Here is a 16750-nt window from a genome sequence, read left to right as displayed (position 1 = left end):
GTGCTGCCATCTGTGCGCCACACTCTACACTCTCCAATATCGCGTCAACAATGCGGACACTCTCCATGCTTTCTACTCTGTTTTCCGATTATGCGGCTTTCCTGGGATCAGATTCACGAAGCAGTTACGCAAGTACTTACGAGCGTCTACATCTTTCCTCAATCTTTGATGGCTTTAGTTACATTTATTAAACAGTTTACAAACATGAAAACTTCCCAATCAACTGTTGTTATTGTTATAAACAGCCTCCTGGTGCTTCGGAGCTTATTAACTGTTTAATCATTGTAAACAAAGCCGCCAAAGATTGAGGAAAGATGTACAGGTTCGTAAGTGCTTGCGTAACTGCTTCGTGAATCTGGCCCCCAAGTTCCTGTACAAATTTTGTACACAGGCATCTCTAATGGGTGATGCTAATCCACAATTTCAGTCAATAGTATACACAAGCTACTGAGAAATTCAGGAAAAGTTAATTACCAGCGAAACTGCCGTTTTCAATTGCCTCATCAGCTCGTCCTCGGTCCAAGTCCATTCCCTCCAGCGGTCAACCCCCCCAAAGATGCATTCGTAAATTTTAACATGCTGTTCATATATATATATATAATATATATATATATAATATATTTTATATAATATATATAAAGGGATACCACCTCTGGTGCAAGTGTAGGGACCCATAGCCTCGGAGAAAAAAATAAAGAGTACTCAGAGAAGACCTTGTGGATCCTCACTGAACACTTTAATATTTTCTTCTCCTACCACCCCTATTCTTTTAGTGTGTGTGTGTGTGTGTGTGTATCTAACTTTATTTTAAAACTTCATTTTTAAACTTCATGGGAATTTAAAAAGGTAAATTATTTAACGATCTGCGGCTATCGAAGGAATATTTTCGGGCAATCTTTTGCCGAAACGCATTGCGAAATAGTGGCTTTAGGCATTGTATGTACTAGCTCTATCTATATATCAATCCATTAATGTAACATCACTTGTATGTATGTACCTTACCTGAATAAACATATTTATTTATTTTATTTATTTGAATACGAGTCGGGGCGTGTGTCTGGAGCCATCATGGTCGTTCCTAAGAGAACCAGAGTGAACACATTTGATATCTTAGAAGCTCTTTTTGTCTTCATATATAATGTAGCAGATCTAAGACACGAACCACTCTCCGGTACTTTGATTATTTCAGTTCATTCCTAGTTTTTGCAAAGGCGAGTTATTTTTATGAGCTTTGAGCTAATTTTAACGTATATTAGGCTAATGTTAGCCTATTTTAAGCTAAATTTAGTTTATTTTTAGGTAGATTTAATTTATTTGTAGGTAAATTTACTTTATTTTTAGGTAAAATTACTTTTTTTAGGTCAATTTACTTTATTTTTAGGTCAATTTACTTTATTTTTAGGTCAATTTGGTTTATTTGGTTTATTTTTAGGCAAGTTTAGTTTATTTTTAGGTCAATTTACTTTATTTTTAGGTCAGTTTACTTTATTTTTAGGTAAATTTGGTTAATTTTAAACCTGTCAGTCAATTGTGTGCAATGTTGGTGGTGTTACAGGTTGCGCGCGGGAGCTGCGCGTGAAGGGGTGGCCAGAGAGGGTGTGCGACGGTGTGGTGGACTGCGCCGACATGTCCGACGAGGACCAGTGCTCCAACTGTGGCTCCAAAGCCTTCAGGTAATGTTTACTAGGACCCGCGTGTGCGCTCACTGCGCTCTCGTGGTCTCGTAAGATTAAGCTTTATGCAGGTCAACAAATGAACAAAAGCCGTGACGAGGGTTCGAACCTACGTCCGAAAGGATCCCAGACGCTGCCTGACTGAGCTACGACATGGTAAAAAGCTTTACCATGCAGTATTTAAGGTTATCGGCGTTTTTCTCCGCCGTCATCAGGGTATGTGACGTGATGGAGACTATGTATACACACTGGGTAGCATTGTAACGGAATTTACGGGCTCGCCATAGCCCGTGCTACATGGACACGTCGTTCCGAGTAGCTAAATCAAAAACGACATCATGTGACGGAATTACCACGCCTGTGGTACAGCAGGGGCCAGATCCATGAAAGAACTTACCCAAGCACTTACGAACGTGTACATCTTTCCTCAATCTTTGACGGCTTTGGTTACATTTATTAAACAGTTTACGAGCGTGAAAACTTCCCATTCAACTGTTGTTATTGTTATAAACAGCCTCCTGGTGCTTCGGAGCTCATTAACTGTTTAATAATTGTAAACAAAAGCCGCCAAAGATTGATAAAAGATGTACAGGTTCGTAAGTGTTTGCGTAAGTGCTTTCGTGAATCTGGCCTGGCCGAGTGCTTCTCCGTTGATATATCTGATGACCTTTAGCACAGTAGACGTATGATAGTCCATTAACCCGGACGTTCTTCCCCTTCATGTGGATGCAAGTTTCAAGATTGATTTTCGAAGTCCCTCTTTTTTTTTCCTTCGGGACGAGTCGCAACTCGCATACTTATCATCATATGGTCCTTGTGCTGAAGTGCTTCATTCAACTGATAAATTTAACCTTTTTCTACTCTGTCGGTACTCCTTATAACCCGTAATTTATATAATTTATGGTTTATATAATTAATAGCAGAGTCTGGTCGGTTTCTTTGTAGCGCTTCTGAGGATCACTTCAAGGAAAATTGTCATTTTAGTTGATTGATTGATGAAGATAATAATAATCGAATACATTGTATCGATTAATACATTGTATTTTGACGTTAAACTCCCCCCACGCCATAATATGATGTATACACAACATGCAGAATATGCACATATTCCGTTGGAGGGGGGCCTCGTAGCCTGGTAGATAGCGCGCAGGACTCGTAATTCTGTGGCGCGGGTTCGATTCCCGCACGAGGCAAAAACAAATGGGCAAAGTTTCTTTCACCCTGAATGCCCCTGTTACCTAGCAGTAAATAGGTACCTGGGAGTTAGTCAGCTGTCACGGGCTGCTTCCTGGGGGTGGAGGCCTGGTCGAGGACCGGGCCGCGGGGACACTAAAGCCCCGAAATCATCTCAAGATAACCTCAAGATATCCTAAAATAACCTAATTCCTACTGACCTAACAATTTATTTTGTTCTTTAAAATACAAACATAGCAGTTCCGTGTTCAGCGGTGCTAGACGTGACCAGCCCGCTCTGGCAAGCTGCTTTACACGGAATTCCGACTCTTAACTGTGAGCCCTCGACGACAGCAGCGCCACGTGCAGCCCGCTGCGTGCCTCTGAACCCTCCAGGTGTACCTCCTGGATGGCATCATTTAGCCAATTTAAAACATAATCTCCTTTGACTGATCTTATCAAAGCAGATTGGATTCTGCGGGCGGTTACCCAGATATCAATATAAAAAAAATGATCGTGGGGGGGGGGGAGTGATGATTGCAGTAAATCAGGAGAATACAGAGGATAACCTAATTAAATAGGCTTTTAAGAACATTGAATCATTGAATAAATCCACAAGGGCCGTGACGAGGATTCGAACCTGCGTCCGAGAGCAGTTTGTCTCCCTTCATGTGTCTGGGATGCTCTCGGACGCAGGTTCGAATCCTCGTCACGGCCCTTGTGGATTTGTTCATTTGATGCATCACGCAATTGTGATATCTGTGCGTATTGAATCATGCTATCACTTGAGCTAGACGTGCTAGCGGAGAATGGCGAGTCTATTTCTTCTATTACGAACTAATTTAAGAAAATATTTAATGCGGAATAATCTGGGAGCCATTGTTCACTGGCTTTCTCCATAGTCTTCCCAGCTTGGCGCCTTCTTTTGATAATTACTTCTTACTGGCCCCTCAGATATTTTTGAAACGCAAAAAGACGGCCCACAGCCTCCCCCCGAGAATCTTCGGCCCTTGGAACTCTTTAAGAAAAATTCACCAAAAATCTATCTTTTTTTTTTTTTAGCGAGCCTCGCGCCATTTGTCTGACCATTCCTTTTTCCATACAAGTGCCAGGCATTGTCTGGTGGGCCGCCAGTTATTTGCCAGCGTTGGACGGGAACGCTGGGCGCGCGAAGCACCTTTGGCTGCCCGCCATCTTTCTCCAGCTGCCCACCCCCCTGCCTTTTTTTCTCCCCCTCCCCTCACATTCATCGACGCCTGCCTTTTGACTCGTCTAATTGCTGCCATTTTCTGAGTTGCGTTGCCTAGATAAAATCTCTTCATCATTATCATAAATTATTTTGACTGATTTAATCTCTTCTCACACACACACACACACACACACACACACACACACACACACACACACACACACACACACACACACACACACACACACACACACACACACACACACACACACACACACACACACACACACACACACACACACACACACACACACACACACACACACACACACACACACACACACACACACACACACACACACACACACACACACACACACACACACACACACACACACACACACACACACACACACACACACACACACACACACACACACACACACACACACACACACACACACACACACACACACACACACACACACACACACACACACACACACACACACACACACACACACACACACACACACACACACACACACACACACACACACACACACACACACACGCACGCACGCTCACGCTCTCACACACGCACGTCTAGGCAGACCACGACACCAGTGATGAGGTATGAGGTCCGCGGCGCCACAACACAGCAGCAGCGCCGCTGGAAGCCGACTAATGATTTATTTTCTTACTGAGAGCAGTGGTCCTGAGCGGCCCTCGACGTGGCGGCCTATGCACGAGGCGTAATTACTTCCCATGACAAATGACGCTTGCGCTTCCTCAGTCCTGGGAAAAAAAAATCAACGGAAATTTTCTTGGTGCATTGGCACGTACATACGTACCCAGCGGGCATGCTTGCGCGCACGTGTACGTGCCTGTCAGTCATTTTCTAGCTGCCCTCACTACTGACGAAGGGGCCTGACGGCTGAGTAGACAGCGCTCGGGATTCGTATTCCTAACGTTCTGGGTTCTATCCCCTTCGGAGGCGGAAATAAATGGGCAGAGTTTCACCCTGATGCCCCCTGTTCACCTAGCAGTAAATAGGTACCTGGGAGTTAGACAGCTGCTACGGGCTGCTTCCTGGGGATGTGTAACCAAAAAAGGAGGCTTGGTGGAGGACCGGGGCGCGGGGACTACAACAGGAGAGAGTGTGAGGCTACAACAGGAGAGTGTGTGAGGTTACAACAGGGAGTGTGGCGTCATTAACACTGTGTGGTGCTTGCAGGTGCGGGTCGGGGCCGGCGTGTGTGTCCCAGGAGCGCCGGTGTGACGGCATTGAAGACTGTCCCAACGGCTCCGACGAGCGAGGCTGCCGTGAGTTACCCAATTTTCCCGTCTTGCTGGTTCCTTCCTCATGCCAGTTCTGTCTCGGCTTCTTCTTCTTCCACTTCCCCGCTACCAGTTCTGTCTCACTCTGTCCCTTCCCTTCCAACACTGATAAAACTCTCTCTCTCCGTTCCACACTTGTGGATCTTTTCATTTAAGTTCGTGATCAGATATTTTAAAGTCAGCCCTTCTACAACTAATCATTTTCTCCACTTCTCTCCCTCTCTCTTTATATATCTCTGTTCTCTGCATTATTCATTATTTTATCAACTTTAATCCTCTACCTTTTACATTACTGCAGACCATCCTCCTGCTCCTTAATTCCATCACCGTCCCTAGATTCTCGCGATCCCTCCCTCTGCCCAGGACTCCTCTAGGCTCTGCCTCTCTTCCCTAGGCTCTGCCTCTCTTCCCTAGGCTCTGCCTCACTTCCCTAGGCTCTGCCTCACTTCCCTAGGCTCTGCCTCACTTCCCTAGGCTCTGCCTCACTTTCCTAGGCTCTGCCTCACTTTCCTAGGCTCTGCCTCTCTTCCCTAGGCTCTGCCTCACTTTCCTAGGCTCTGCCTCTCTTCCCTAGGCTCTGCCTCTCTTCCCTAGGCTCTGCCTCTCTTCCCTAGGCTCTGCCTCTCTTCCCTAGGCTCTGCCTCTCTTCCCTAGGCTCTGCCTCTCTTCCCTAGGCTCTGCCTCTCTTCCCTAGGCTCTGCCTCTCTTCCCTAGGCTCTGTCTCTCTTCCCTAGGCTCTGCCTCTCTTCCCTAGGCTCTGCCTCTCTTCCCTAGGCTCTGCCTCTCTTCCCTAGGCTCTGCCTCTCTTCCCTAGGCTCTGCCTCACTTCCCTAGGCTCTGCCTCTCTTCCCTAGGCTCTCTTCTCATTCCAAATGATTCTCTGAAACCTGTCAGACTGGCTTCTCTCGCGGTCTTAACCCTCCCAGCCCAACAACCCGTGTGTGATGTATGAAGAGGGACTCCCTCCACGTGATCCTCACCTCATTGTTCACGTCACACTTCCTCCTACATCCTTTCTTTTTCGTCTACCCTTTTCCTCCACCTTTTTCTTACCTCTTCAATGATCCCTATAGTCATTCCTTCTCATTAGGGGTCAAAATGACGCTGTATTAATATTAAGTTAACAGCGTCACTTGAGAATAATGAGGTGTATAGGTGGCCCCAGCATAGACTTGCAAAGAGTACTCTATCACATCAGTGGATGAGTTCTGTATTTGCACTGGTGATAAAAGCAATATTTGCGGACTATCGAAGCCATCGTTTTGATGTAACACAATTACCAACAGCAACACTAGGCCACCAAAGCAGCACGTTAGTGATCTGTTATTGTATACTTAATTCGAAGGCTGCGTGGATTGACCCCCGTAATATCCGCAATGTTTTCATGCAACACAGTGGTTGGACTTACAGTAAAAGTTCCTCGCAGTCTCTTGTTCCTCGCTGATGTAATACTTCTGCACTTTAGCAATGCTGTGATGTTTTCATTATGAATTGAAATACATTTATGTACGATATGCTGAGGATCATAAATGCCGCAAGGTGATTGTTTTATGTATAAAGAATAAATGAGTGTGCAGAGTTGAAAGTGTTGGGTTTACATTGTCCAGTGTCGCTAACGCCGACGCCGACGGACCCTGAGGCCCTGAAGGAGCAGCAGTGGACCAAGTACAACCGGGAGGGCCTGCTGCGGTACACGGAGGGCGGCCTTCCTTCCCGCGTGTGTGTCGACAACATCAACAAGACCCTCACCACGCAGGAGGCCCACCAGCTCATCCACAACATGGCCGAGGTTACCTGTGATCTATTGTCCTACGGGTGAGTCTTTGTGTACTTTCTTCTCTCCCTCCCTTAACCAGTCCTTCCCTTCCCTTATCTCCTTTCCACTTCCTTCCCCCCTTCTCTGTTGCTCTCTCTCTCTCTCTGGGGGTGGTCTTAGCGCAGAGGGGGAGGGGGGCATAGGGAGCAGGGGGCCGCCAGGGAAGGGGTTGGGGTGGCTGCACTGAGCAGGAGGGTCATTAAGAAAGTTAGGAGACCAGAGAGAACGATAGGCTAATTTGTACAAGTTTTGCTGCCTGGAGAAGAAATGAGGCAAAGCAACAAGAGAAAATGTGGAAAGAAGTTGTGGGTCGAAAGAGCGAGGTGCTTGCCTGTCGCTGCTTGCCTGTCGCTGCTTGCCTGCCGCTGCTTGCCTGCCGCTGCTTGCCTGTCGCTGCTTGCCTGTTGGTGCTTGCCTGTCGCTGCTTGCCTGTCGGCGCTTGCCTGTCGCTGCTTGCCTGCCGCTGCTTGCCTGTCGCTGCTTGCCTGTTGGTGCTTGCCTGCGTCAACCTGGTGGGGACGGGGGGTTAAGTGAAGAATATAGCTTTATGGAGCCCAGTTTCATAGCTATTTTGTACCTGGTTCACAGTTCTTTGTTGTATTGCTATTTGAGCTGTTGACGGAGGTGGCTTTCCATCCTTCTTGTTATTGTGCTGCACTTTTAGACCCCCAGCCGTGCACGAGGGAGGGAATTATCAGGGGGAAAGCACCAAGCCATTACGACTATATAGCACTATTACTTCAAGCTTCTTTTTGTGTTGTACGAGATGCGCAGTGAATGTTGGTGCTGTGTAATGATGACCAGACCACACACTAGAAATTGAAGAGACGACGACGTTTCGGTCCGTCCTGGACCATTCTCAAGTCGATTGTGATCGACTTGATTGTCACAATCGACTTGAGAATGGTCCAGGACGGACCGAAACGTCGTCGTCTCTTCAATTTCTAGTGTGTGGTCTGGTCATCATACTTCAGCCACGTTATTGTGACTCATCGCCTGCATTTGGTGCTGTGTATTCTAGTATAGATCTGACGCAAGCTTTCTAAATGACTTATCAGTTTTTAAGATTTGTAGGTTTTTAAAGTCATTCTTATGTTTACCGTTTTCCCAAATACTGCTTCCAGTTACGCTGGAATATGTGCTTCCGATGCTAAAGCTGCAATTATGTTAACTCGCAGATCTTTATCCTTCTGCCTCCTGTTGTTTAAGATTCGCTACCGAGAACAAAAAGTTCCAAGCAGCACGGGCTATGGTGAGCCCGTATACTTTTCTGCCTCCTGTTGTTGCCTTTCCCCTTATGACGCCGTTCAGTACGGTCTCCAAATCCCTATTGTACCCCATCTTGATTACCTTACACTTGTTGATGTTGAACCCCACCAGCCACTTTTCTGCTCATTCCTGTAGTTTATCAAAGTTTAAAAGTAGCATTCTAGTCGTCTTCAGCTTATATTCTCATTTCTTTGCGTCGTCTACAAACACTGTCTGGTGCACTTCACCTCTGGTAGAACATTCATGTAGATTATGAACAGCGTTCTACCTATCTCTAACCTAACATCTCCTTTCTCACTTTGAGCCTCTGTTTCCAGTTTGTCAGTGCCTCTCCATCTTATTCATCAGCATTTTGCGAGAAACGATATCAAATGCTTTTTGGCATTCCCCCAAAAAATTGCCTACTAAGCCTTCTCTTCCCTCTCGTAACTTGGTGATGTCTGTTGCAGAACCAGACATTTACTCAGGGTGTCATTTTGCCTCTCGTCTCTTTCTAAATATTTTCTCCTGTAGTTTGCATAGAATCCATTTCAGTGATGCTGTGATGAACAGTGTCTGTTTATGGCTTCGTGTGTCTCCCGTTTTTTGTAATGTTTGGTTTGCAGTTGCATTTTTTTCCAGATTTTCTGGAGTTCTCAAGTCTCTAGTGTTATATTAAAATGTATAGTTAGGGGATAAGAGGACGAATGTAGCCTCCTTTAGTTAACTACTGTGATACCTGGTCTCGTCTTGCGGCCTCTATTGTATCTAGTTCCACTAGGTGTCTCTCTCTCTCTCTCTCTCTCTCTCTCTCTCTCTCTCTCTCTCTCTCTCTCTCTCTCTCTCTCTCTCTCTCTCTCTCTCTCTCTCTCTCTCTCTCTCTCTCTCTCTCTCTCTCTCTCTCTCTCTCTCTCTCTCTCTCTCTACCTCTCTCTACCTCCCTTTTCTTACTGCTGTTTTGTCTGGCGTTCCCTCCGGGTGTTGGGTAGGAGATGGTAGAGTGGGTACGTGGGAGATGAAGAGGTGGGAGTGGAACAGGGGAGTGTGGGAGTGGGGCTTGTGGGAGCACTCACGCACAAGGGGTGACACACAAAGTGCGCCCGTCCGTACGAGACAATTATAGATTTATCGTCCAATTGTCATGGAATGAGCGGGTCGCCCCCTTCCCCCTCCTCTCCCCACTGACGCGATCGGCGTAAACGATATATTGTCACTAATAAATCCACATATCAATAAAGGCCATATATCGTTTCCTTTTAAGCCTATTATTGCAATCTTTTTCCTCGTGTCTGTGTATTTCTCCTGTATTTCTACCTCCTCTCCTATTTCTTTATCCCTTCACTACTATGTCCGCGCTGTTCGCGCCTTTTCTTCTCCGCCATTTTCCATCCGTTGTTACTAATATTTACTTTTCATTTCACCCTCGTATTTTCCCGTCACTTTACTCGTGTTTTAACTGATTCATTTCTTTGATTTCTTGCTTTTCTCGCGTTTATTGTTGTCGTTCCTTAATTCCTTCCTTCTTCCGATCCTCTGCCAGCATATCATCCATCATGCGGCGTCTCTCTCTCTCTGTCTCTCTTTCTTTTTCTCTTTCTCTCTCTCTTTCTCTCCCTCTCCCTCTCTCTTTCTCTCTCTCTCTCCCTCTCTCTTTCTCTCTCTCTCTCCCTCTCTCTTTCTCTTTCTCTTTCTCTTTCTCTCTTTCTCACTCTCTCACTCTCTTTCACACACACACACACACACACACACACACACACAGTTTGACATCAAATTGACAGCTTAGACATAACTGCCAATTTTGTCCGAGATTTGCCATAACGAGCAGCCATACCCTGGTCTCCCGCCCATTACTTCGGGCGCCCCTTACTACCGGTCGTCCCTGCCCATTAAGCAGGTGCCATTACCCATTAAGCAGCGCCATTGGCTATTATCCAAAACCCATCACCGCGTCGCTCACTACCAATCACTGCTAGGACTACATTCATCCCTTCATCCTCAGCTGGGGGGGGGGCGGCCTCTTGCCTAGCTTCAACCTCCTGGTGCGGGCATCATGAGGTCAACCTCCTGGTGTGGGGCGCCCCAGGAGGTCAACCTTGGTGTGGGGGCCCCAGGAGGTCAACCTTGGTGTGGGTCCAGGAGGTCAACCTTGGTGTGGGGCGCCCAGGAGGTCAACCTTGGTGTGGGGGCCCCAGAAGGTCAACCTTGGTGTGGGTCCCCAGGAGGTCAACCTTGGTGTGGGTCCCCAGGAGGTTATATCAGTCACCTTTATGTGTTTTAATTTTCTATGTTATGAGGTATTGTTCCATTTTTCAATGCTTCGATGCTCTTTTTTTTCCCCTCGTCAAATTTTCGTTGTGTCCTCTTGACCTCAGATCCTGCTTCCTCCCCTCTTTGCCCCTTGAATCTTGCCCCTCATTCATTTCCTCTCTCTCGGACAACTTATCCCTCTCACCATACCCCTCATCTGGTCCCTCCCGATCCCTCTCGGTCCCCATATCACCCCTCACCCCCTCACCTCCCCTCACCCCCTGGCCCCCCCCCCCCTCCCTGCCCCTAGAAACGTTATCGCTCTCCCCCAACACCCCCTCTGTGGCCCCCTCTCTCCTTCCCCCCCCCCCTCCTTCAGCAACCTTTCCAATTTTCTCTTGGTGATTGAATGTCCGCCGAAATAAGAATCATTTCCTCCCCTCACACCGCCATAAATTCTGGCAGTATCAACACTCTTCCCCCCCCCCTACCCCCTCCTACCCCTTCCCCTCCCAGCTGTCAATTATTTATCACAAGAATTTATACATTATTTAGCGACTTTCCTCTATACCACCGCCGCCGTCTTCCCGTAGATGTGAGTAGCCGTCCTCACCGCTCACTCTTGCTTCACCTCTCCAGTTTCCTCCCGGTCGAGTTGTGCTCACGAGTATAATGATGATTTCTTTCACTTAGAACACAAAACAAACGGATCGGAATTAGTACATGAATTCCCCCCCCAAAAAATGGAACGTGTGCTTGACCAACTTGTTAGTGCTACAAGATGATAAGTCAAAGAGATAATAGATTGCATTTTCGTAAATAGCCTGAAGGCTTTCGACACTGCCTTACAAGGCAAGCAGGCCGGCATATCGGGAATGGTGGTAAGGAGGAGCTTCCTGTTTTCGGGAAGGAGCTTCCTGTTTTCGGGAAGGAGCTTCCTGTTTTCGGGAAGGAGCTTCCTGTTTTCGTGAAGGAGCTTCCTGTTTTCGTGAAGGAGCTTCCTGTTTTCGGGAAGGAGCTTCCTGTTTTCGGGAAGGAGCTTCCTGTTTTCGGGAAGGAGCTTCCTGTTTTCGGGAAGGAGCTTCCTGTTTTCGGGAAGGAGCTTCCTGTTTTCGGGAAGGAGCTTCCTGTTTTCGGGAAGGAGCTTCCTGTTTTCGGGAAGGAGCTTCCTGTTTTCGGGAAGGAGCTTCCTGTTTTCGGGAAGGAGCTTCCTGTTTTCGGGGAGGACCTTCCTGTTTTCGGGAAGAAAACGAGTCACAACAAGGAGGGAGAGGTGATGGGTGGTGTAGTACCTCTAGGCTCGTTACTACGGCCCATCCTCTTCCTATTGTACGTAAACGATCAAACAGGAAATATATGTTTGTTGATTTTAAACTAGCGAGACGGTTCAGAACTGAGGAGGATTGCAATCCATTACAAGATTAGGTCTCCAGAGATGGTCTCAGAAATGGGTTCTGGACTTTAGCCCAAAGGCAAAATTGTGAGGAATAGGAGTATGAGGATTCAAATACACAACAGCATCTAGAGAAGGCAACTTCCCCATTTCAGAGAGTTGGAAGTAAGCATAACTCGAAATCTTAACACCAAATGCACACATCGGCAGGATAAAGTTGGCAGCATATTCACGACTGGAAACGTTGGGATAACCTTCAGGAACTTGGGCAAACGATCCCTTCGAACGCTTATTTACATAAATCTGTGAAATCCATTCTTGAGTATGCTGCCCTGGCATGAACCCCCACCTAAGAAAGAACAAAACAAAACAAGAAAGAGTCCAAAGTTGTTGTTGTTTAAGATTCGCTACTTGGAACAAAAAGTTCCAAGAGCGGTTCTACGGGCTCACCATAGCACGGGCTATGGTGAGCCCGTAGTGGACTTTGAGTCCAAAGGCATGCAACGAGGCTCGTTCCAGGACCAAGTGGTCCTGGAAAACTGGGCCTCAATAAACTGGTGGAAGGAAGAAATGGTCAGACATGATGATGATGTACAAGATACAGGCGATGAGTCACAGTTACGTGGCTAAAGTAAGTTGACCAGACCACACACTAGAAGGTGAAGGGACGACGACGTTTCGGTCCGTCCGGGACCATTCTCAAGTCGATTGTACGTCGAAACGTCGTCGTCCCCTCCACCTTCTAGTGTGTGGTCCGGTCAACATGATGTACAAGATTTTATTAAGCGGAATTGACCGCATGGAGAAGCGGTGTCCGAAGTGAGGAACAGAAGACTTCTTTACACAACTATACATTTATTACATCATATTAAATTCAGGTAAATTGTGAAGCTAACGAACTTATACAACTTGTTACATATTTCTCTACTTTTGATAAAAGATTCGATTATATTTCTTTCAATAAAAGGTTTTTATGTATAGTGAATTAATCCAGTAAATTGGATGGTTTGAATCCTAAGTGAACAAGCCACCAAGCTGACTGAAGATTTGAATGTAACCTGAGGCAGGGGGTACACCTGAGGCAGGGGGTACACCTGAGGCAGGGGGTACACCTGAGGCAGGGGGTACACCTGAGGCAGGGGGTACACCTGAGGCAGGGGGTACACCTGAGGCAGGGGGTACACCTGAAGCAGGGGGTACACCTGAAGCAGGGTTTACACTCAAATCCTTCATGTGGAGGTGGTGACGGGACTTTCCATAACTTAACAGCATCAAGTTTAAGAGTGACGTGTTGCAGGGGCGTGGAGCTGGTGGAGGTGGTAACTGAGGACGTGTTCGACCACGTGCCTGGCCTCGGCTACGTGCAGATCACCGACGTGTACTCCACCAACATCACCTTCGAGCCCGTAGAGTGTCCTCGTCGTACCGTCGTCTACATGGTCTGCTCCGAACTAGGTACGTGCCTTCGTCACCTGTTGAGTACTCTATAACCCTATGACCCACTCTATGTGGAACACATCTTAAACGCTGTCTGTGGAGGACGGATGAAAATATGAATATTCGAGTTAGCATTGTTTAAGTGTAGAGGTCACGTCTATGGTAGAAAATACACATAAGAAACTCGCCTATCACCATTCTCATTATCTTCTATCACCTCACACCGACCTTGTACGTACCGAGTACTACTCAACTTTTTAATGCCGATTATAATATTGACCAGTTGGTTTCAATATTAATATGTATTTTTCATGTATTTCCTTAATTCTGGTTTCTGAACAGCATCTTAACTCTTGATGTTAAGGTGTCTTTATTTGTTAGTGTTACGTATTATGTATAGGTAACACACTTGCCCCTTTGACTGTTACCTCGTAGGGACTTTGCAAACGCATTTGATACATGCAACCATCGAGTGATAATCCATAAAATGAGGTCCAAAGGCATAACAGGCAAAGTGGGGGTGATGGATATTCAACTTCCTGAGAGAGCGCATAAAGTATCGGTTAACAAATGACAAAATTAAGTCCAAGAGCCCTGAGAAGCTCTGTGCCTGGAGGCACCCCGCGGCGCTCCTCTTGCGTCGCTTGATTAACCTCGTATCACACAAGATTATCAATTATCCTCGTATAAATCCCAGCTTCATGCCATATACACTCTCGGACAGTAGTACCGTATGAACATCAGAGGCCCCATGGCTCCTCAACCTCCTTCCCGTAAATATAAGATATATTACCGGAACACAATGAAAAGTGTTTTCAAGACAGCTGAACAAGTTCCAGCAAGAAGTGCCGAATCGGCAGAGTTATAATGGATGTGCTATTCATATAAAGCTGTTCCAAGTAGCAGCTGTATATGAAATTATAACGAAACAAATCTAGCCCTAGGCCGGGGTTGGAGAGAACACACGAAAACGACTACAGACGAGCTATTTGGTAGTACACGAACTGTCGTGGAGACAGATTCCATTCACAACATTAAATGTAAAGTTACATAGTCAAATATGGCTCCAGAACATGTGCGCTTGCTTAAATGTTACAAGGTAGAGCCAGAGAGTTGAGACTCAACCTGCACAACAAAGATAGTACAATTATATGATTGCTGAAAGGTTAATGTTGGGCGTGTACAGCGTGTGGCGTGCGGCCGTTGTACCTGGCGCCGCGCGACCCGGGGGTGGAGGGCAGCGTGGCGCGGACGGCAGGCAACGGTGACTGGCCGTGGGCAGCAGCTCTCCTGAAGGACGGGGTGCACGCCTGCGACGCCACCCTCATACACCCCTCCTGGCTCCTCACCACCTCGCTATGCTTCCAGGGGTGAGTTATCTCTGGCCTCTATCTCATCCTACCAACCTATCCGCCGGCCAAGACAATTGTTTGTCGGCCAATGGTTTATATATATATATATATATATATTACAAAGTCCGTTCTGTAGTACTGATAGGTTCAAAACACACACCAAAGACAATTTAACAAAATAATTGATCTAACTGTAGTGATGGGGCTTCCCCTTGCTATCAGAAAGATCGGGGGTTCGCTTCCCTGAGGGTATAAATGAAATATTTATATAACAAACACATATTCATACTAAGTTAGGTTACTGTCCTCCTTTTTTCAGTAATTGGTGTTTGTTTACACGTATCAGTACTACATAATGGACTGCTTGTCAGCCAGTATTGTCGATATATGTAGTCTTAGGAAGAGGATGGATTGTGCCTTCCTCGCTGTCTAGCGGTTCTGAGAATTACCCAAAATCTCGTAGTTGCGTCCATATTGTTGAGCGACATATCCCAGGTAGTGGTACATTAGCGTACACATCTCACTTCTCTATTCAAAGTGTCGCCCACATAATAGATGATTTTAATTTGTAGAATGTGTAATTCTAGTTTACAACAATATGTAGCGAAAATAGTAACCCCCCAAAAATTAATATTTATAGAAAAGTGTATCGGGGAGTTAAATATAGGTCATGGAATTGTTAGGATATATGGCTGCTGATTGTTGCCACCTATTTTCGTCTTTTGTTATAAAGCGAGTATTTTTCCGTGTTTTTTTTTCACCTTCAACATTCAGCACCAACATCATGGGAAGGGGGGGGGGGGCGGGGGGCTCGGTCCAGCAGGCCTGGTGATCGGTGGGGATGTCCACCCTGGATTTCCCCAGGATCACCCATCGGGAACCCTTCATTTTATATCCCCCTAATCACGTTACTTTAACCTTTATTCGTTATATTGTTTCCTCCTTAACAATTAAAATGACTACATAAATTAGGAATTTTATCACAATTTAAATGTTACCTCATTTTAAGACTGTTTGCATCCATTATTACTACTTCTCTATTGTAAATGGCAATTTATTGTTACTGTGTATTTATCTCATTACATAGCAACTTCTATAGATGCTAAATTACAACACAATTTTATTCTCATTGAGATGTTTTTGCTCGAACTTGCAAAAATATATTATGTAAACAGGAAATATAATATTTGGATAATTCTACAAACCCTTGTCGAGAGTTAAGTCACGCTTAACTGTATAGTTTCTTCCAATCCACCGTCAAACTTTATTTGAAACGTTTCTCCAAAAGTATGAAGCTTGGACAATCGACTATTGTCCAAGTTCACATAGAGTCCTTCAGTATAACACCCTCTCCCAAACCTTTTTTAAATCCTGGAGAGGTTTTGTGGTTCTGTCATTTGAGGTGCCTGTCTGTCATTCCTTTCCAGCCAGGGTCGGGCCCTGTGGGTGGCGAGGCTGGGGGGCATCCGCATCTCGTCGCAGGCGCCGTGGGTGCAGGAGAGGCTCATTGTGGGCATGGTCAAGTCTCCGGTAGAGGGGAGCCAGATCGTCCTCATTAAGGTGAGCCCTGAACGCTCTACACGCAGCTCACCTACAGCAACGGTAATACTTACAGCAAATTAATTATTATCAATATGGATTTGCAGTAGAAGTGGTAGTCGTAGCAGCAGTATTACCAGCATTGTTTATTATCATTTGTGTTCGTTATTATTTGTATTATTATGATTTATGTTAGTCTACTACGGATTTAAGTGTTATGAATTCATAAGTATTGCAACTGTACAGTATTCGTATTATTTCGTAATGATTGTTTTCTAAAGTTATTTAGTGTGTGTGTGTGTGTGTGTATCCTGCTGCATGTGCGTGCCGACCTGCATGCAA

General features: G+C 45.9%; 1 protein-coding gene across 5 annotated transcripts in view; it reads left to right on the top strand.

The window, feature by feature from the left end:
• Positions 1-16750, top strand: part of LOC123761022 (atrial natriuretic peptide-converting enzyme) — a 504836-nt gene that overhangs the window by 481199 nt on the left and 6887 nt on the right. For 4 of the 5 annotated variants that reach the window (XM_069339377.1, XM_045746839.2, XM_069339376.1 and 1 more), the window contains 6 exons: positions 1556-1673; positions 5273-5361; positions 6984-7191; positions 13378-13535; positions 14704-14887; positions 16297-16471. In XM_069339377.1, coding sequence (XP_069195478.1) covers positions 1556-1673; positions 5273-5361; positions 6984-7191; positions 13378-13535; positions 14704-14887; positions 16297-16471 — 932 coding nt within the window. The remainder of the gene's footprint in view (positions 1-1555; positions 1674-5272; positions 5362-6983; positions 7192-13377; positions 13536-14703; positions 14888-16296; positions 16472-16750) is intronic. The other variant, XM_045746838.2, reaches the window with a different exon arrangement.

The sequence above is a fragment of the Procambarus clarkii genome, chromosome 41 (assembly GCF_040958095.1).
Source record: "Procambarus clarkii isolate CNS0578487 chromosome 41, FALCON_Pclarkii_2.0, whole genome shotgun sequence".
NCBI lineage: Eukaryota > Metazoa > Arthropoda > Malacostraca > Decapoda > Cambaridae > Procambarus > Procambarus clarkii.
The sequence above is the reverse complement of the archived record's forward strand: the minus strand, read 5'-3'. Positions and strand labels throughout refer to the sequence as shown.